This window comes from Centruroides sculpturatus, unplaced genomic scaffold (assembly GCF_000671375.1).
Source record: "Centruroides sculpturatus isolate CEXI.00-Female unplaced genomic scaffold, Cexi_2.0 scaffold24, whole genome shotgun sequence".
NCBI lineage: Eukaryota > Metazoa > Arthropoda > Arachnida > Scorpiones > Buthidae > Centruroides > Centruroides sculpturatus.
In genome coordinates this window covers 1,108,757-1,132,263 of record NW_019384375.1, presented here as the reverse complement: position 1 = coordinate 1,132,263, position 23,507 = coordinate 1,108,757, and the positions used below count along the sequence as shown (strand labels likewise).

General features: G+C 32.1%; 1 protein-coding gene across 3 annotated transcripts; it reads right to left on the bottom strand.

Moving 5' to 3' along the window:
• Nucleotides 1-1,340: 1,340 nt before the first annotated feature.
• LOC111616724 (ankyrin repeat domain-containing protein 50-like) lies at nt 1,341-23,257 on the bottom strand. 3 transcript variants are annotated; one of them, XM_023358107.1, is made up of 5 exons: nt 23,078-23,257; nt 8,512-10,211; nt 8,261-8,382; nt 5,070-5,981; nt 1,341-3,975 (listed from the first exon to the last, which is right to left on the bottom strand). In XM_023358107.1, the coding sequence occupies exons 2-5, from the start codon at nt 10,160-10,162 to the stop codon at nt 2,773-2,775; spliced, it is 3,888 nt and encodes a 1,295-aa protein (XP_023213875.1). In that variant the 5' UTR covers nt 10,163-10,211; nt 23,078-23,257; the 3' UTR covers nt 1,341-2,772. The 3 variants fall into 3 exon arrangements, with proteins under 3 accessions (XP_023213875.1, XP_023213868.1, XP_023213882.1); XM_023358100.1 differs by having other exon boundaries at nt 23,082-23,257; XM_023358114.1 differs by lacking the exon at nt 23,078-23,257 and adding an exon at nt 14,594-15,081.
• Between the last annotated feature and the right edge of the window lie 250 nt (nt 23,258-23,507).

Here is a 23,507-nt window from a genome sequence, read left to right as displayed (position 1 = left end):
CTATGTTTCTTGATAAAGTGCTTCCAAGTATCGATAGAATTCTTAGATTATTTGGTAGACTTACATTTTGTTTTTCTTCCTTTCTCTTATCGCGATTGAAAACAATTTACTTACACCTACCCTTCATAAATTTGCTTTCATCTTTCAATCTTATTTTTCTTTCTTTTATCTTGATTCTAAAAGATTAACATATTCAAATTCGAATACAAATCGAAAATTACTGTATTAGATAATTATGCAAAATTATGGAAAAAATCTTAAATCCAGAACTTTTTCACTCACGAAAATCGACGAAAGATCCATATAAAAAGTTTCTAAAAAGATAAATTCAAGAATATTGCTAAAAACAAATTTAAAATATACAAATATCTGGCACGTTTACAAATTTTCTGAAAAATCTTCAACATTATAGTTCCAATGAAATTTGAAAGATCCAGATAAAAGTAAATGCCTAGAAATTTAATAGGAACCTAGAGACAAAACACTATATGTTAGTTAGAAAGATTACAAGAACATAAAGGTTTAACAGTCTTTTAGAAACGATCCAGAAACACAAAGCCCAATACAGCCATTAGAAACCCAGTTATACACGATCGTTAAAGACCAGAAATCTTATTAAAGAACTTTCCCCAATTAGAGAAGAGAAACTCACCAAAAGAATCCATAAAATGAAATAAAAACATTTCCCACTGTCAAAACAATCCTAAACTAACCGTTGAAATATGGCAATTTATATGTTCGTCAGTATCTTCAGCGGTAAGTGAAGATTTATACAGGGAGAAGAAGTAGGTCTCGACAAAATAAACCTTGATATTTCGCCATCAACTACAGGAAAAATATATACATTTGTATCTTACTTTAATCTTTTACCAATGAATATAAAATCGTTTCTAGGCTATTTATCCCAGTCAAAATTCTGTATCAGATAAAATAGTCCATATTTATGCTATACGAACATTAATTTTATAAATTGTTTTTATATAAAATATATTTCTGTTCGGAAGGGAGGGGGGAAAATGTTTTGTTTTATATATATCATTATATAAGGCAACTCTTCTGGAAATCAGTTTTCTAATGTCCTCGTAAACAACATTAGACAGCGAGCCAAAAGTAAAGTCGATTTTTCTGGAAAAACAATCTATTAAATTATGCAAATATGCCTATTCTTTAAAAAAAAAAATTGATAAAGTAATCTTTTTCCATAGGAAAAATCGTATTTTAAATTGATAAATTGAATTTTTTATTATTATTATTTACTTTAAAAATAATTATTACCGAGATAAAATGAAGTGGTCGTACGAACTCGATATCAACGGTTTCATTAGTTAAGAGATTTTTCAATATTTAATAGAATGGTTGCACGTTTCGCGAGTCAAACAAGGATTAGAGTTAAAATGACGTGATGAAAGGAGCCCTAAATACTTTTGGCTTGAAACAAAAACTAAAAGAATGCTCGAAATTAACGAAGTATCTTTAACGAGCGTGATCCACGTTCTTTGTCTAACTGGAGAGTACTTAAAACAGTGTCCAGCGATATCTTCTTCCAAAGGACAAAAGCCAATCAATCTTTGTTGGGAAAGCTTTATTGGGTGGAGTACGACAGAAAATGGGTAGGTTCGGGGTAATTTACAACCTAACAGATGTTCTATACGAGATTCCGATGCGATAGGGTTCGATGCAGACCATTCCAGTTCCCAATAGAAACAATTAGATATCCATCTCCAGTTAATGAAATAATTACAACTATAGATAAAATTAGAAAGGAAATCCTGTTAACGAGTAGAAAGTAAAAAAATAAAAAACTTGTGTTCTACAAAATCAGTTTCTGCACAGAAAACAAGATATAACTGTATAGCCTTTATTTGTCCCTATATTTTCTGTACACTCGATGTTAACCACGTACATCTGAGATCATAGTTTTAAAATGTTATCTCCGGTCGGGATACAATTTGAATATTCTATATTACAACATAACGATTTCGTTTTTTCATATTACAACTTTTCCTAACAACTCGAACTAATACGAAAGAAAGAATTTATTTATTTTTTCCTTCCTTTCTTTCTATTAAGCTGTAAAGTTGTCGAATGTTTACTTTTAAAGCACTGATAATCTAAATGAAACTATTTAAAGTATTTTTTGGTCATCGCGATTAGATTATATTCGTGGAACCCACTTGTTGTTCCAGAAAGCGCACTATTAGCACTAAAGAACATGACTAATATAATTATTTAACGAATGTTTCACCTGTCGTCAAATGAGTATCTTTAGCAATAATCCCGTAATATATTAAGAAAGCTTCCAATTGAATATTCATAAACTTTTCTATACTTTCTGTACTTCGTAGTTTGTTTTTTAATCAATCGATGATTTAAATTTCTGATTTTTATACTTTTCTTTTATATAAAAAAATAACAAAATCGAACGAGATTCATAATCTGATGAATCTCGTTCGATTAAATTAACGATAAAAAATTATATCGTTTTTTAAGAAATAATAAAGCGAGCAATAAACGATTTTTTTAAAATTATTTGTATGTATATATATATTTTTTTAATTTTTCGGAATTCTATTTTGGCAGTAAAGATTGTTGCTTTCAAAAGCAGGGCATTGCATTGTTTGATATCTTAAACGTTTATACACATGGAGCTGCCTTTGAATATATATATATTTATATATATATAAATCCATTCGAAATGGATTAGAAATTTAGAATTTCTTTCAAACGAAAGAGAATATTGTTCATATACAAACTGTTTAAAGAATACACAAATTATAAAGGAGTTTCTTTCTTGACACTGGGTTTGAGTGCCACTTCGTAATGACAAGGAATGTGTTTATTCCTCAAAAACTGATTGGAGTTCATTCCTCCGTCGATTCCGAACGAGTTTTTCGTGGCCATTCCTTTATAATTTGGATTGGTCACGATACCGTTCCTACGAAATCGATTTTGTTCTTGAGTCCTTGATAGGGATCTTCGAGGACTTTCTGGTCCCTGAATTCGCGTCTTCGGTTCGGATTTTAACGGTTGGATGACGAGGGGCACATGGACGGGATGAGACGTTCCATCTGTATCACTGAGTGGTGACTGAGGCGGACTGGGTATGGGGCTGCGAGGTTCGCTGAGTGGCGAAAGAATTTGGCTTATCCTATGTCTCGGTCGGCTACACTGTTGTAATTGCTGTGTGAATGTCATCGGAGCATTGCCGTTAACCATTTCTTTTCCTCGATGAGAAGATTTCGTGGATGTAGTTAGATTACTGGAAGATTTCGACGAGGAGCGATTCGACACGCTCGATTTTCTCGGATCCACCGTCGATTCCGGAGAACTATATAAACCCGGTTGATACAGAATGGCACTACAAGGTTTAGTTTCGGCCGTAGAAGCCGAAGTTAGAGAAGTGGTACTAATACTTCCGGATTGTAACCCCTGACGTCGATGATTGCTATTAGATGCTATATATTCCTCTAATAATTGAATTACTGGCGTGTGTCCTCCTTTGGTGGCTACGCGTAGTGGATTGCGTCCGAACTGATCGGCATGATTGGGATCTGCGCCATATTGTAAAAGCACATTCACTACTTCCACGTGACCTTCTTGGGCAGCGATGCATAGAGCGGTGGCACCTTGATTGCAAACGTGATCCACTCGGGCATTTCTCTCTAGCAACAATTTTACAATGTTAACGTGACCTTGCCAGGCTGCCGACTGCAGTGCTGTTCTTTTATCGTTATCGGTCGTATTAACATTTGCTCCGTGATTCAGTAAAAGTTCCACCATCTCGTAATGCCCTTGCCAAGACGACACGTGAAGAGGCGTTCGGCCTTCTACATCCGTCACTTCCAAATCTGCTTTAGAAGAAGCCAAGAAATCGGCCATATCTATCCTATTATCGAGAGCCAACAGATAAAGAGTCGATCTACCATCCGCATCTTTATAGTTCACATCGGCACCCTGGGAAAGCAACACTTGAACCTAAGAGAATTAAAGGAAAAGCAAAATAATGTATTATTTAAATTACATAATTGTAATTGAATATTTAAAGATCATTTCGATTAAAATGAGACAGTTATATACAGTATTGGTTTATTATCTTTATTCTGAAGATAGTTGACTGTTCGATATTCTTAATGATATTTCTCTTCTCATACTACACTATTAAATAGTAATTCTTATCAATTTTGCATAGTGATAAATTTTAGAAAACAATGCTAAATTAAACAATAAAGATATATACCATTTTTTTACCGTGAACTTGTGGAAGAATGATTTATACGATTTTGATATATCAACGTTGCCCGAGGGCGAATTTTCTCTTTCTTTAGATTTATTGATCAAAGGAATCTAGGAAGTTTCTAGTTCATTTTTACTTCTTGCAACAGGGAGGTTCATCAAAGCGAAAAAACCAATACCTAACCTGTTACTGGAGCATCAGCCCGATATATCATCCTTGCTTCTTCCCAATCTGCACCCCAGAGATCATCGTTTTCTGATGACAAATGGCTAATAGTGAGATGACTTGGGGGAGTTCTTGACAGAACTTCAGTATTTCCAGGAAATTTTTTATGAGTTCGTTGAATGGAATAACTTATGATTTGGTGATAATAAGTTGAATGGAACCGATTTAACTTTCGATTAAAACTTTGAAAATAAATTTACAAATAATTTTTTGTTAAACATACATTTTACTGTGCTTTGTTTTTATACTTAATCTTTTAAATAAATTTTATTGTATAGTTTTTCATTTTGAGTGAGTTTAATTAAGTAATCTATTAATTCTTATTATCTGTGGATTTCAGATTCAAGTTCAATTCTACAGAAAGGCAATGATTTATAAAATAATATGGGATTATTTGTGGTCTTGACTTAAGTTTATAAATTTTTTGTGCTTACTTCAGTATTTCGAATATTAGCAAGAAGATCGTTCGGTACTTCTGTTTTGTTATTATATATATAAAAAATATATTTAATAAATTTTTAACTATTCTAAATTATCATCATGTTTACATATTTATTTTTAGTAATTATAGGTAAATATATTTAGAATTTTTCTTAGAAAGTATACTCACTACTTCTTTGTGTCCTTCTAGAGCCGCAACTCTTAAAGCTGTTCTTCCGTCGTGTGCTTTATGATCAATACTAGCTCGATTATAATTAGCTAATTTTTCTGCCAATTTGGAATGTCCTTCTTGAGAAGCCAAAATCAGAGGTATTCTTCCGTCATTATCGACTTCTGTAACTTTTGTGCCCGCTTCTACTAAAATTTCGCAGACTTCTTCGTGACCTTCGTATGCTGCATAATGCAGAGGCGTCCACCCTCCATTGTCTCTGTGCGTTTCGTCAAGTCCTCTGTCCAAAAGTTGCCGAACTACTGAGGGATTTCCTTGGGATGCGGCCACCGACAATACAGTTCTACCTTCACTATCAATGGCATCCACTGCGGCACCCCAAAACAACAGAAGACTAACGACAGCGGGGTGACCCATGGAAGCTGCGGCGAATATGGGCGTACGACCATTGTTATCGGCATGGTCAACGTCAGCTTCTCCTTCTAACAGCAATTCGCATACTTCACTATGACCCTCGAAAGCGGCCACGAGTAATGGCGTGACTCCTTCTTTATCTCTATGGTCTACTTCAGCACCTTTCTCCAACAGTAAACTAACAACATCTGCGTGACCTTCGGATGCTGGAACACATAAAGATGCCACGGAAAGAGCGGTGCGTCCGTCCGAATCTTCGTGATTAACTTCTGCTCCGTGATCTAAGAGATGTTCTACAATTTCTGAATGTCCCATATAGGCAGCGGCGATCAGAGCGGTTCTTCCTTCGTTATCTGCTTGATTCACGCAGGCACCGTGCTGCAGCAGTGTCAGAACAATATCATCGTGGCCTCCCCAAGCAGCTGCCCTCAAGGCAGTTCTCATGTCTGAATCGGCAAGATCAACTTGAGCTCCTTTTTCTAGCAAAGCATTTACAACCTAGGAAAAAAAATAATAGATTCTTTAACGATAAAATTATGTTAATTATTCAAAAGAATTCAATATTTCATTAACAGAACGAATTAACTAAACGGATAATTAACTTTATATCAATTATTAAATCCTTTCATTAAACGGTTACATATCACAAACATCTTTAATTATAGTTTTAAAATGTTATTTACTTTAATTTTGTAAATCACATCGATGGGACCGATTTAAAATATTATAATGGAAAATGGAAAAGTATTAAAATATAAATTTTCTGAAAGTATTTGAAATAAATAAATAAATATACAAACATAAACAATCAATATAAACGTAAACAAATAAAAATGCGAATAACATACAAGTTAAATATTAATATTCTGAATAAAACTTTCGTCATTCAGAATATTATTTTAGAATATTTAAAAAATTGCTATTTACCCATAGGACTTTCATTGCTCTACGTTCTTCCATTGTAAAATTTTACAATTTATTTATTTTTTTTAAATATTCATTTCACTTAGATCTGTGTGTTTTATGTATGTATAAACGCAATTTATCACTTTTTCAACACGGCAGGAAAAAAAAAACAGAAGAAGAAGAAAAAAAAAAGAAAGAATATCATATTGGTGACATCCTTTAATCAAGATAAATGTAACAGCTACTATATTCAATAAAGAGAATGGAATAATACATTCATTTGCATTGATACTAAGTGCATATTCAACACGAGCACTGGATGCCATGCCAATGCTATTAATTTGGTTTTTACAACTTTTCACTTCTAAGTTTCATGGAAGGGGTTTGGCTAGCGGCAATTTGACGAAATGTTTTTACTTTCCATGCTAAGCTAGCAAATCGCTTCATTCATATTTCATAGGATTCCTCAAAGTCTTTTTTTATTGATTCGGCTATTTAATGCATATTACCCCGAGGGAAGAAAAGATTGCATAAAGAGAATCTTGAGAGACGATGATCGCCATACATATGATGATATTATTATTATTATTATTCAAAACTATACTCGACCTCATTTATTTTTATAGTTTTCGATCGCAAATTATACCTACCTATCCATTCCTTCTAACCAGTTCCCAACGGTGCAAACGCGAATTAAATTTATGGACGAAATGTACAGTTCGGAGAGATATATTTTTGCACGTTTTTTACTAAATTCTTCCCCTGATAATATCAATAAATCTAAAATGCACGAAAATAAAAGTTTTTTTTTTTTTTTGCGACACATCCGGATGAAAAATATAGAAAAAACTCGAATGACTTTTTATAACGTAAATGAATTAGCTACAGGAAACTTTTATTGGTAATTAGGAAATTAATTAATATTTCCGCCTAGAGCATGCGAATTTCGATAGATTTCTGCAACGATCTGTGAATAAAAGATTTTCTTCAGATAAATAGCTCTTCGTATCAAGTAATCACTTCGATACATCACCATCATCTCGTGCAAAAATCTCTGTCAGTCGCATTCGTATTCTTTACTTTTACCAAGTGATAGAATCTTGCGTGAAGATTTATGTACTTATAACCCACGACTTTTTAAATTTTCGCAATTAATTTCTCGTAACGATTATTTTTCAATTTTACGAATCGATGGCTAAAAATACTTTATAATTTATAAAATTACAAAGATTTCAATCAATGAATTTTTAATTTCGCTAATAAAAAAAACAACATAGAGTTAATTAGCGCGATTCATCTTATATTGTAATTTTTTTCCCTCACTGCGATAGAATTACTCAATCTCCAAACAATATGATGAATTTTCAAATCGGAAAAAAGAAGCTAAAATCTGCCTTTTGTAGTTTTTTCTTTGTTTTAACAAAAGAAAAATCTATTTAATTTTTTTTATTGAAATTTTAAGATTTCTTTTATCGATAATATCATGAAATGACCTTTTTTTTTTAAATACAGATTTTTCTGGAGGAAATCATTTCGGAATGTTTACTATTACAGACAGCAATAAAATAATTAATAATATTTAATGATAACGATAAATATACTTGAAAGTAATTTAATACATTTTAAAACTTGTTATTAAATTAATAGTATAATTTAAGTTTTAATCAATATATAAGAATTTCACGAGATTGATTCTCATTAATTTGATCAAAATGCATCCTGTTTCAGATATATAATAATAATCATCTTCGATAATAATAATCATTTTTCGATTGACAAGCAAATTACGGATATATTTAAGCTATTCTATTAAACTGTCACCAATAAAATTTCCTATTTCCTCATTACAATCATAAATTCGTGTTACTTACGTCGATATGACCAGCCCAAGCGGATGATCTGAGAGATGTCCATCCGTCACAATCAGCATGATCCGGATCCGCTCCCGATTTGAGCAACACTTCTACCACCGAGAGATGACCTTGTCTCGACGCTAAGAAAATAACAGAGGAAATCTTTAATTAAATATTAAATGACATAGGAAAAACAGTTTCTTAAATATTAAATATTATTTTAGCATTTATTTTCTACAATATTTCGTAATTTTTTTCAAAAATATTACCCAAATTAAGTGCGGTCTGTCCATTTTTGTCGATCGTTTCGATGTCTGCTCCCTTTTCGATTAATCTCTGAACGAGTTTATCGTTTCCGTCGTATGCGGCTGTATGAAGAAGAGTTCTCTGGTTACTATCGATCTGATTAATATTACCACCATTTTGTAGAAGGGCCTCTAAAGGATCATCTGGAATTTTATTGGTGTTTACAGATTCTTTCTCACTTTCGTCTCTTACAACGTCTGGCATTTGCGCTCCGGCATCAGTAAGTAACTTTAAAACTTTCTGATCGTTGGGTGGAGGTGTTTCCATCAAAGATGCTTCGACGGGCGCACCGGATACTACCAACCACAGTGGTAAATGATGAGGTTGAAGAACGGGCGAAGGGTGTATTTTTGATAAGTGAAGGGCAAAATCGCATACTTCTTCCGGTGATAAATTAGGTGCCTGACGCGTATACCACATAGCGATCATGGCGTGACCTTCCGTTACGTGACAAAGATATTTCTGAGTACAATGTTTAACATCGAGCAACCATTCGGCAAAGCTATGATGAAAGAGAATTTTTGCTCCATCAATGTCATCGACCAATAACTTAGAAAGAAGTGTCATACGTTTACTAAATTCTTCTTTAGTGAGATGAGTATTTTTGGTCCATACACATTCGTATAATTGATTTTCGGTTAGAGGCTTCCTCGTGGCTAGAATAACATTCAAAATCGGTTGAATCTTAAGAAACTGTTTCCGGACGAAGATACGTTGACATAACCATAAATATAATCCATTTAAAGTTCCCGGTATCTCTCGAATTTCTCTCAACATAATAAAGTTCTCCGCTACCCCATCTAGAACTTTCTCTAAATATATAAAGCAGCCATTACTTTTAATGTGAAGCTGATTGAGCATTTCGGCTGTTTCTCTATTCAAATGCTGTCTCAGAGCTTCTTCTTGATCTAATCGACTGAGTATATACTGCTGAACATCCCGCACGACATGAGATTTTCGCAAGTCGTCGAGGCTTATCTTACGGAATCCCGTGAATAAACGGGTAATAGATTTATTTTGTTTTCTTGCCGAGCATACTAACAGCAGCCATTGCGGGAACAAATGATGGTAGTTTGAAAGCAGTTCGGCAATGCTACGGCTTTCACTTCCTCTATCGGGAGCATTGTGAAGACATGACTGGTCTATCGAATCCACCAACAGAATATATGGCTGGTTTGGTGGTTCGATTTCCAGTAAAGGATAAAGAACTCCATTCTTGAATATCTCGTCGACGGAGGAATGGTTTTCTTCTTGGCCTACGGCACCCGAATTTTCGATATCTTTTAACTTTTCGTTAAATGATCCAGCTAAATATGATTTAGAGAGTTGTTCCGCCAGAGATTGGACGAAATCTTTAACTGACAAGGTCTTAATATCGTGGGCCTGACAAAAATGGTAAGCGAGGATTCGTTTGCTTAAGGTGTTCTGCTTTCCTCTTTCGATGGACGGCCATACCAATTCGCAGAAAACTGCCGTTTTTCCACTTCCGGGACCTCCAACAACCAATACTCCACTTGTTTTGGCCGAATTTCGATTTTCCAAACAATGTGATAATTTTGCAAATACCCATTCCCGACAATAAAAGTTCTTCCCATGAAGTAGACTTTGGGTCATGGTTTACCGTCTTCTACCCTTAAGCAGCATTCGTGTGTCTATCCACATGCTGTAAAAGTAAATTATATTCAAATTAAACTACAATTCATTTACTGTACTTCAACTATTTTTAATAATAACAATGTAATAGATAAAATTTCGAAATTCAAAAAGAGCTATACTTAAAATGTCCTCGAATAATCATAAATTATTCTCTAATCGGTTTATTTATGATTCAAACATTGTTTGATACAGTTCACGGCCTCTTTGACATTGTTCCAATTTTTTAAATGCAAGTTCAGCGATCTATAAAAGGATATTTCATCGTTCGGCAGCCAATATCAATTCAAATTTACTTCATTAAATGAATTTCTTATAGAATAAATCAAGCCGATCGTCTATCTTTGACATTGAGGACGAGTGATTGGCCATCAGTCAGATAACAATAACAGCTATCTACTTTCTTTGGTTTCCGAGTGAGATAACGTAACCATAGCAACCCATCCGGATAAAGTTACCGTTAAAGGAAACACTCAAGAAAGAAGTCTCTGTTATACTTTGTATCGCCTTTAAGTACAGTACATCCGAGAATTATGATTTGGATGCACGATCAGTCTTTACTCAATGAAAAATTTGAATTTCAAAGAAATTTCGATTAAGATTCTGAATAAATATATAGGATATTCACGAAATATTAACATTGAATAAAAATCATATTAAAGTTCAAATTTTAAATATATTTAGCGAAGTGAAACGATTAAATACAAAAGTAAAATAAATAAAAATAGCCAAATTTACGTAAAAATATTATAATAATAAAATGATTGTAAGCATTGCTCTTAGGCAAATATCATCTGGCGACCAAGAAGGAACACGATCTAAATTCACAACATCTGCTAAGCGACGTCTTTTTATGTCATCCGGTTTTGATATGGCATAAGTAATGCTATAATTCTCAGATAACTTTTTCAGAAGCTTAAACTACATCACTGTTAATATGCCAAGCAATTTTCGAATAAATATCAGGTGAAATAAGCGGAGAAAAAGGGAAAAGAACGGTGAATTTGGGTCAACATTATCGATTTTCTAATCAGTCTTAACCTTGAACTACATTTTGGCAGTGGAAACATTGAACGACTCGATATTTATTACCACCTACACCACTATCTAACACAAATCCTTTCATGTTAATGACACAGTTTTGATGTAACCAGTCCCGTAATACGTTAGAGATGGAATCTGATGTGTTTGTGTATCAAGTTAGCGACCACAAATGCTATTATTACATCTCTTACTGAAAGGATTACTGACAGAGAGCGATACTATTTTTAGCAAGAGATTTGCTACTTTAAAGTTTTTACAGTAGATAACCAAAAACGGGAGCAATTACTAATATAATTTTTGTCATATTAAATAAAATATTTTTATTTTAAAAATTAATAATTTTGCTTGAAAATATCCATGTCCTTATCACGCTAAGATTAAATAACGTCAGAATTGATTCATAGAACATAAAATTTTATAATGAAATAATCAATAACTGTATGTAATAAGTTTGTTTTATGAATTGATTCTTAATGCACATGCAATTTACATATAGATGTTAATGGCACTATCAAATGATATCAATTCAATTATGGTCGTTATGGACTAACATTACGATTCTATCGATGGAATTTTCTTTCAAATTACTTATCCTTTATGGTTTTATTAATTATTCATTATATAAAATAAATTATTACTTCATACATAAGTCATACTTTCATATATATTGAATTCTGAAAGGATCGTTTAAAGATGAAAAATATTCTTAACTAAGTAAGATCTTTTTGAATTTCTATTGATTAAGCTTAGCAGTTCATAATTTTACTGTTATCTGATTTTTTTCTCTCTCTTTAGACTCGATGGAAAGAAAAAGAAAGCTATTTTACAAATTTTAACGATTTTTAGTGAATAAGAATCCATTGAATAAGTTCAAATGTTAAACATCGATAAAACAATTGTCGTGAAGTCATCTTAAAACGAAATGATAAATCATTCTGAAGAATTCTTTTTCCCTTTTTAAAACGATCTTTTAAGTTATGCCATTGTTAAAGTTGCATCGGTTTTTTTTTCCTGAAATTCTAGAACTACGATCGATGCAACTGGGGTATCTTTTGTATTTTCTTCTTTTTACTTGTTTTTTTAAATTTTGGAATGAATTGGTCTGTCAACAATGGTCAAGTGGAACAAACAAGACGAATGATTTTTTGCTCAAAACTTTATTTTCTATCATTTGTGAACACCTGTCAAAATAATTTTCTCATTTTCCTATTTTCATTTCTTTTTATTCTACGTAATAATCATACTTAACAGAATTTTCTCCGATGTTTAATCTTCTCTTTTTAATAGTTCACCTCTTAATATTCTTAGCAACGTATAAAGTAAATGTACTAGTTCTTCCATTAACACTGAATATTGTTTAATGTTTCAAAAGTTTACGATGACGAAAATTCTCTTTTAAAATTAATTTTAGTTAAAGAAACATAAAATAAATGAAAATAAACTCTCGGTTTTCAAAATTATTATTCATATAAATACTTTATCCATTCAATATTTCTTAAGATTCGCGAATTCTCTGAGAAAACGATCCTAATCCTAATGGAAGAGACTTAAATCGCACTTTCACCATTAATATCGTGCATTGTTTTATGTTATACAAGTAAAATGACGTTTTTAAAATCAAAACATACTATAAAAGCCGTTTATATATACATTTAAATCCAATAATTCTATCTCTTACAAAATAAAATATAGAAAAATTGGCAGGAATTTTGTCGTGTAATATGTAACTACTTGAACCCGAAAGGATAAAAAAAAAGGAGTACAAAAAAGTCATTTTTTTCCACAACAATAAAACATCGGCTTCTGCAATGCAGGCATTCCTGTAAGGCTTCAGTACTGACGAGAAGTATCACTTCAGGGGCGCAATTCGTTTTCATTCTAATCGCACACGGTTGGCTTGATCGAGTAGTATGACCTATCAGTTAAACGCAGTCACGGAAACAAGTCACTAACAGCCAACGTCACGTTACAATTATTATTGATCATTTGTGATCAATAATAATTGTTTTGAACTAAGAGAAGATCAATTAGATTATGAGAATATTCGTCATTTTTTGACATTTATTGATATTGCATAGACTACTATAGACAGCTTACAGATTCGTGATTAAATAAAAACACTGTTGTTTCGTATAAATAAGCTAAGTTAAAAGCATCGTTAAACATGTATAGAAACGTCCGAATAACATATTTCTAATTATAAATAGCAAAATGTGAGCGCGACTTATGAAAATTAATGTCGTGTCTGCCGAATTAGTACATTTTTACCTCCCTAATTCGGACTGACTCACTCCTAGAAAGTGTATCTTTTGGTATACTCAAGGAAATAAAAAAAATAATAATTCTTCTCCCGAAATATATATATAGTTTTTCTTATTTTATTGATGGTGACGGAAATACCATTCTACAAATCTTCAGTGGAAACTGATGTGGACGACACTAAATATAGAAGGCTTTCGCTGCTGCAAAAAGATACATCAACAGATATTTACTAGTTTTCGGATAAGAAAGCATACCATTAATTTCTTACAGCGTTGATACGATTCACGTAAGCGATAAAAACTTATTTTTCATTTCGAAAAAAAAATCTTTCGAGTTTCACAACAAATCACGACTTAAACTTTGGACAATGTCCAAAGGAACAATGACCCGATCCCAAGAAAGAGAGCAGAATGTCAATAATAATAATAACATTTAAAAAAAACAATGCAGTTAATGAAAATTAAAAAAAAGGATTGTTATTGAAGTAGAATTGTTTTCGAGATAATTACAATTTAAAAAAATCACGTGTCCTATATTAAAAGCGGGTCGATATAAACCCAAACAAATACTGTCATTGAAAATAAATGGCCAAGTAAATATGGCCTTCTGCTAATTACGACTGCGTGTGAAAGCTTATAATTATTTAGAGAAGAATAATCGCTTTCTCCAAAAATGAATCACTAACGACACGTCCGAGGACTGGGCACTTGACAAAGCGCTGGCTCCATTGGTGCGTTCACCAATTTTTACTTCGAAAATACCAGAATGCATTTAAAATACACAAACTAATGAACTTTTTCCACTCATTAAGCCATCGTTATCTTTTTAAAAAACAATGAAAATAATAACCAATAAAATCTTTAACGAGAAATAAACGAAGAAGTTGTCCGTAAACTTTTTTCTTCTTCTTCTTCTTCTTTCTTTCTTTCTCTTCATTTAGCGTAATCTCGCGCGCTTACCGAGAGGTCAAAGGTCGATAAACGCTTTATAATTCGAGCGAGAGACAACGCGTAGAAAATAAAAATTATACGAACCATTTTGCGCCGGTTGCATGTTGGGTGTGTAAACAGACCACATAGAAATTACCTGAAAAAGAGAGACTCGGGATAGACGACGCCTGGATGTCGGCTGCTCGCACGTGCACCGATTTGGAAGTCTGCCAGACGAAGACGGCGCCACCCGGCGGAAAACGCGACTGATCGATTTCTGCAATAAGGGTTGGTTACGAGAGTTACGATTCGAATGCATTTTTCGAAATTATTTTTTTGTTTATACCGAAATTAATTAAGGAAAATATATTTTATTTTTTTTAAATATTTATTACCATCGAGTCGGGCTGTTTATCTTTTTTTCCGAAATAATGCTAAACACGTGACGTGCCGATTTCTCCCCCCCGCTCTTTTTGACCTGTGTATACAAAGATAGAGCGTGCGCGATAGAATGGGAAAAACCAATTCTGTTCTTCAATTTGTTAAAAGCAACTTGATTTTTATCCACTTTAGAAATTAAATTTTATCCGAAGCTTGTGATTTTTGCTCGAAATTTTTAATTAAATGTGGTTTTCCCTTCGTAAAATAGCTCATCACTTCAAAATTGCTTACATTACATCGCTAATAATCTATTTTTTTTTTATACACGCAAAAATGCTGACATAACTCGCATAGATTTTATTTATTTATTTATTCATTTACCGCAAGTTATAATTATAAATAATTAACATTTNATGTTAATTATTCAAAAGAATTCAATATTTCATTAACAGAACGAATTAACTAAACGGATAATTAACTTTATATCAATTATTAAATCCTTTCATTAAACGGTTACATATCACAAACATCTTTAATTATAGTTTTAAAATGTTATTTACTTTAATTTTGTAAATCACATCGATGGGACCGATTTAAAATATTATAATGGAAAATGGAAAAGTATTAAAATATAAATTTTCTGAAAGTATTTGAAATAAATAAATAAAAAATGGGTGTGAACTTTCATGAGAATTGCTGTAATTAACGGTAAGCAATTTATAATGTAAAAAAGTCACTTAAATTATTATAATTTTTTTTTCTTCTTTTCTTCTTGAAAACATTTTTGAGAATGAGCCAAGAGGAGTTTAACCTTTAAGAAGCCATAAACTGTGAAAATTGAGCGTTAAAAATTATATCGAGGGAGTGCATAAATTTTATCTTTTTACAAATAAAAATAATGATTTAATATATTACTTTGTGTAGAGAGGAAAAGTTCGGGTGTAGAGATAATTCTTGGCAGAGTTCTTGGTCTAAAGAGAGCGGCTCATTAATGGCAATTAAACCCATCTGCTAAACGTTATTCTTGTTAGAAGAAATGCAAAAATGTCGGACGTGAGGCGCGAAACTTCGATATATCACATGCCTTACTTAAAATTTCGCATCGATACTACAAAATCGGTCACGGAATCAAATAACTTAAAGCGCTATAATATTACTATGGGCTAAAAAGAAGGAATAACCGTCAAAGAAGAAAAATGTGATTTTTCTCAAAATTCTATTTCTCTTCCGTCAATGCCAAAAGAACCAATAGTTGCATAACAAAAAGACTTGACAGAATAACTGAATTCCCCAATGGATAGGCAATGCACCATATGTTATATTAGGATCAGGTAATCAATAATAATTCTGTCCATCCAGTACTGGTGGATATACAGCCCGTTGTTGCCACGTGGTCTGGTTGGCGCCAGAGTTACCCAGGAAACCATTTGGACCTCTAGAGACAAAGATTATATTTTAATGCCTCTTCTTGAGGCTTCTCTCGCCGGGATTATCGAGAGATTTTACTTGTCTGAATTAGCGAATCATAAAGCTACCGAGATAAAATTAAGTATACTGTATTTCTAACTGTAAATAGGTGGAAATCGATTTAACCAACCGTGCCAGATAAGAGGATATTCCAATTTTGTTATCTCAATTTTGTGATATTTATTATTTAAAAACTTCTGAGAGCCGAAGATCGCATTTCCTCTATTTCCGTGCAATGATACATCTACGGCTCTTTTAATGATTAATTTTAAGATATGAATTTGTGTGTTTCTTCTCTCTTTCGTTTTGTCCCGGAAGTTTTAACGTAAAACAATCTAAAAATAAATCTAGGGGAAAACAGTTGTATGTTAACTTTAATTCATTTTTGTAATTAAATCACTTTTAAAATGTATTTTAAAATGTTTACTCTATTTTTACACATTTTAAAATGTAAAAGCACGAATTATAATTTACACTAAGCACATCTGACAAACGTTTGTAATTTTGAATTTACTAGCGAACAGTTTGTTACTCGATTATATTATCCACTTATTTACTAAATGTATCGACGTTTAGACCCACACTCTAATTTCTTTTAAGATAATTAATTTCTCAATGATAAATTCTCGAAAGGATACAAGAACGACATACTTTCTCTTCCAATGTTTCCAATTAGCACTCGTATCATTATCCCATTGCCAAATTAAATCGGCCATAGGACATAATATCCCACTAACCAAGTGCCGAGAGAAACAAACAGAAGGAGGTTAAGGACACGATTAGTTACCGAATGGTCAACGACCCTTGGCTATAGGCGAATGAGCATGCGTCGGATACATTCGCACGTGGGAATGACGTTTTCACGCTCGGGATATCACGTGACTAGAGAAAGTAAAAGGGATCGGCTTTTGATGGATCACCAAAGATGAACCGAAATAGACTAAGTTAAGAAACAATTTGACGCCAGCCTTTTATACCTTGATTGCTGACGCTCGAGACTGCAATGAATGACATTCCACGGGATTACTTCACACAATCTCTCTCGCTTTTTTTTCATTTTAAATGATAGTTTCTGATTTTTGTTTAGGTAATTCTTGTTTGCTGGACCGTTAACTTCGAGTTTACTGTTCTCTATAATTCCATCTAGATGGAGGCGAAAGAGGTGATGCTCGCTCTCCCAATTCGATTATTACAACTCTTAGAGAATTTTTACGAGCGATAAAATCGGAAATATTATAGTTTCGTTACGTATGGATCTTCCGACTGTAACTGCAGGCTGTATACGGTATAATTAATATAGAAAAAATTGAATGGCAGACTCATTGTCCGTCGAGGCCTCCTTATAAATCCGTATCTGCTATAAATTATAGATATTTGCCGAGCTAATAAATTTCAAATTAGACAGACTGATGAACCGGAAATCCGGATTGACTAGTTCACTAATCTGGATAAACGACTTCTGTCAAATAATTGAAAGAATAAACCGGATATTTATAGAATTAAATCTCTTCAAATGAACGTATCATATATATCATATATTATTAAAACAATATGAGTTATGATGAAGCATCAGAAAGTAAAGTACTTCCAACAAAGATTACAATTTATTAATTCCGGACTGATGTATAATTTCGACCAGGGGTAATCAAATGTCGCACTTGTTGCTTACAAAGGCCATTGACATTTTCGTTGACATACCTGAAGACAAAAAAAGAAAAAAAAACAGATGTTATGACCAACCGATAAGACGAACGAGAATATTCGAATTTAAGCCCCAGTTAAATTTAGTTAAAATGAAATATTCAGTCGAATCGATGATTTATATTGTATATAAACGTATAATAAATTGACGTTAACGATATAAACTCGGTCTTTTATAAATGAGTCAAGCGTTAATTTCTATTTAACTTCATACACTTGATAAATACGTAATTTCGTTGATAGATTATTAAAATTTTTCCATCCATTTTTAATCGCTACGTTAATTAATTACATCACGCACTTAATGATTCAAATTTAACCTTCGTTCGACTGCATTATATTTCAATACAATTTAATAATTTTATTCGACTATATTTTAATAACCGTAAAAGTTCCTATTTTTTGTTCCGTATAAACTGATATTATAAAACGTAATACCTCTATCATATTTCGAGCGTGCAGAAATCCTTTCTGCTAATCGATCCGTTAGAAATATTTCAGGTAGGGAAGGGAAAAAAAATCAAACTTTGTGCAATTGGAACTGCAGAAAAGTTAACCATTTGGAAAAAACCGAGATTTAGAAAATGCCAGAGGCTAACTCGGGCAGATTGTCACTAATTCGATCTAGCAACGGCATCTCGGGTAATTTCTTATTTAAAATTTAAGGACGGACATTAATATAAACAGCGATGCAATCTCGTTCTGCATCTTAATTCTTTCGGAAACGATAAGACAGCTGCTATAGAGACCACAACAGGTGTTGAATGCTTCTTCCGTTTGCGATCAAGGTTACTGCTTTCACGTTAATACAATATACTACGCTAGCCTCAACATTACACGAAATGCATAGAATTACTTCCTCCGGCCCCATCCAATTAAATAACTTTAGTCTGAATAACACGGATAATGGAAAGGTATAAAACAATGGATACAATTTCATTAAGTGATAGCTATGCATCATTAGCAGAATTTCAGTTTCCCTTTGAACATTCTTTCTATCCGGAATGTGCTTTATACGATTCGATCGCATTGATCCTTCGCATATCTCTAGATATTAATTACGTAGCGATTTTTTTTCCTTATTAATTACATTATATAAATTCAATTCTCGAAAAAATTATAATAAATAAATTTTCAAACGCGATTATTATTTACAAATCTCCATTCGAATATGTAAATTTGCAATTAAGTTACACAAAAACGCAAACCAATGTTATGATTATTACTGATGTAATTAGTAACAATCATTTAGTTTATGATGATATCGATGTTGGTCATTATTAGTCATACTAAGTACGTGTAAACATAAATGTCACCATACATTCTACGTACGAAGAAGTTCAATTTTGACTAGAGAATCGATGCCGCTTAACATAATATTCAATTTTATTTATAATTTAGGTATTTATAACTGCTAAAACTATTATTATAAGCCGATATCTCTCCTTTTCGCTATGGAAGAAAGAATGACCTTAAACGCGACAAAGCGTGACAACATCGCATTTGTCACTTTAAGCGAGACGAGATAAGTTGATGTCACTTCGCGAAAAATTCTGTATTCGATACAACTAACAAAAACAAAAAATGAGGAAGTAAAGTTCCATACACCGCACAATTTTATTTATTAAAATCTTCTTCGGAATCTCGGTAAAAATACGTGTAATATTTTTGTTATACACTTTTAAAATTAAACAAACATAACCCAATTATAAAAAGTTAATGCCTTGTAATTTAATAGTAAATATAATAGAAACAATCATTTAAAGCCGAATCAAATACTTTTATTGAAAAATTATGCATCGTTCTTTGACCTTCCAGAAATTACCTGACCATATGGCCTGTTCTTGCAATGTACTCAGTAATTAAAAAAGTAAGAAAAAAAAATCCAGATTGCCTATCAATTTTTTTAATACTGATTATTGTTTTTTTCAGTAATTTTAACCATTTTTAAAATTTTTAATTACTCGCATAGTAATATAATGCAATATTGAAGATGCAACACTAATTACAAAATTGTTCATTGATTGCAAATTTAATTATAAATTTAAATCCGAAATTACTTAAAAAGCCTCCAGAAACAAAAGAAAATTGGCAATCTGCCCTAAATCAAGCGAAATCGAAAAAGTGTATATATAAGTTATAACACACACACACACACAGATACAGATATAGAGAGAGAAAGAGAAAGAGAGTAAAAAAATTGAAACCTATTTTCTAATAGGAAAAAATCTTTGGACATTTTCTACTTAAAAAAAACCTTGATAATTATATAGCCCTATATAATAGAAACTGATTTTTAAAACTTACAAACAAATATTTTTTTTATTCATTAACTTCAATTCATAGGAACTAATCTTATATATATATATAATTTTTTTTTTTAGCTTTATGATTTTGTAGAATTCATTCAGAGGAAAGTCTTCTGCAGTGCGCCAGTAAAAGTCTGTGATAGTGAACACCTGTTCTATATAAATACACCAGAAATAGCCCGATAAATAAAAGTTTTATTGCCAAATTAACCATAAAAAATATCAATCTTATTACCTAATGATTGCATTAAAAAAAGAAAAAAACTAGTTGATTTTTTAATCGAAGGTGATGGTATAAAAGAACTAGTCATCTGCATACCTAAGCCATATGATTACAAATCCAGTAGAGGAACAGTTCCCACATCCATCGATAATGATGACCAAACCTCTGACTCACCTCGTGTGTCAACAGGGACTGTCTACTTTACAGTGCTATTCTGAACTTCAAATAACTAAGTTAAGAGCGTCTCTAGTACAAATTTTGCCACCGTTAAATCATAAATCAATGTATCGATTTTGTTTATTGTCTGTTTGTTTTATAGATTCAAAAAAGTTCTCTAAGGAGAAAATGTAGCTACTGAAATGTCTGTTTTGAGTAGATGCAATTTAGACACATTTAAATCGGTAAATCGATAATTAGATTTGATTATAAAAGGGAAAAAATGCAAGAAAATTTATGGCAAAATACTATATNATAAAATAATTTTAATATTGATGATAAAATTATTTTCTGTTTAATTTTTTTGAGTTTATTACTATTACTGGACAAAGAAAATTAGTCATAAAATAAAAATGATAAATCATATTTATCTATTTTTCACTTAATTTGGACAGCTCTTAAACACTTGCAATTTAATTATGGGGATGGTAAATGAGTACAGGAATGATTTTTTTCAGTATTTCAGAGGAATTTCTCAGTAGCTGCTTTCCTATTAAAACTAAATATCATACCATACACACAATGAGTTTTCATAAGTGCATTAGTGATGCTTGCACAAATGCATGTTGTGTATCGAACTCAAGCATGCACTTGTGTGTGTATGTATGTCACTATACTAAGCTATTGTCTTTTCTAACATGTGCTCAGAATATCAATGAGTTATTTAATATTTAAAATTTTAAAAAATGTTAGTACTTATTAATTCTATAGGTGCTTATTAATTATTCAACTATTTTTAATTTTTGAGTTAGTCCCCCTTTGGATACTTCTGGATCTGTTACTGGCATACTGATAATTATCTTGCTTTCAATGCTGTCATAAAGGCACAGTGTATATGGTGAGGTAGATTATATGAAGATTATGCTTTTGTTCTTGCAATTTTCTGCCAGGAATATGTTACTGGAGGTTATATACCCAAAATTACAACAAACAAAATTACTAATTTAGTTAAATATTCTCTTTTCAATAAAAACAAAGGTAAGAAAATTAAAAAGAGACTATAGACAGAATTTGCATAAAAATTACAAATAATTTGTTGCTTTTTTGAATATAATCTATACAAGAACTTAATGATTATAAGATCAAGAAAAAACATTAACTTTTTAAATTCAAAATGTTTTTGTTAATTTAAACTAAAAATTGTCTTAATAGCGTATAAAATTTGAAAACTTTAAGAATTAAAACGTATCAAATTTAAATATGATTTACTGGTTATATTTCAAAATAGTGTGTATAAAACGAATTTTTGGACTGGAAATTGAGCCGGTGGGATTAATAAAACGGAGAAGAATCGAATTCGAAAGTCATCACGTGACAAAGCGGAAGCAGTTAATGATGTTGATTAGCGAAAATTTTGCAGATCTCTCAAGCAAAACATTATCTTTAAAAATGCTTTCAGCTCCGACAGTTATCGGGATGATATCGAACACGTAAATCAGACAAAATAATCACCATCCGATAATCCGTCGACGTCTATCGGAAATTAAAAACCAATCTATAATTTGTAAAAGTAGCCAAAGAATGTAAACCGCTTGTAAAATGGCGAACGGCTAAGTAAATAATTGCTTCCACATACAGACTCGACCTACGACCTCAGATTTGGACCGAAAGTCCATCTAAGTTACAAGCAGTTTAATGTAAACATAATGTGCCAGGTGTTGGCTATCGCATTTATTATTATTATTATTATTCTTAGCACGAAATGGCACACTATGTAATTTATAATAAGCATTCTGGCTCGATAGAGTGTATATAAAATTTAGTCATCACGCTTAGTTCCAAAGTTGCAGCACAGCATCTGTCATACACCATAGGAGGTTTTTCAATTCTGTCCGGGTGGGCAGGAACCTTACCCTCTCTAGGGTAGAGTGAAGTCAGCTGTTGACCCTAAAATAATCCGGTATATGCACATATACAGGTTTTACCCTAGTGCCAGAAAGTAGGAAAATGAAAATAAAAATCGTGCTAAACTTTCTCTCTCTCTTTTAAGTATCGCGCCGTTTCTTTTCACTAAAAAATGGGGGAAAAAATTAATGGAAGCGGTTAATAGCGCATCTGTAACATAAAAAAGAAAACCCATTATAAATACACTAAAAATCCGTTACAAACCATACGCGTTAAACTATACACAAAAAACACTAATATTTGCAATTTTCTATATTATATACAAAGAGATTAAATTATATTTTCGGTTAAAAAAAACGCCTTAGATATTTTTTCGTAGAAAACATATTTATATTTTTTATGTTAAAAAAAATAATAATAATAAAATAAAAACATCCCAACCGTGCAACAAGCCGTTGCTGATGACAGCTCGATGGCATGAAAAAAAAAATCTCATTACCTACTTTTTCAGTATGCAGTTTAACTCATGTTTGCTGTATTCCTGCGGCAATACTAGGTGAATGAAAAAGTTATGGATAGTGATGTTGACTGTTTGGACGTCATGTTCGAATCCGACAGTTCTGATGGTTATAATACTCGAGCGAGAGTCGACCTTCAGATTGCCCCGATCCTGACACAAAGCGAATGGCAACGTGGGAGGAGTCTAATGTCTCCTTTCTGATTGGTTCGTGCTCGACTTTTTACAATTGTTTTTCTTATCGCTTCTAATAATCTTTTTTTCGTTATTATTGAAATTAACAAACGAATGCTATATTTAAAACATTTTCTGTAAATTATTTAACATTTTATATCAATTTTGCTTTTAGTTTTATCGTAGAGATGGCGCTGTCATATTTCTAATCAAATTTTTTTTTTTTTAAAAAAGTATA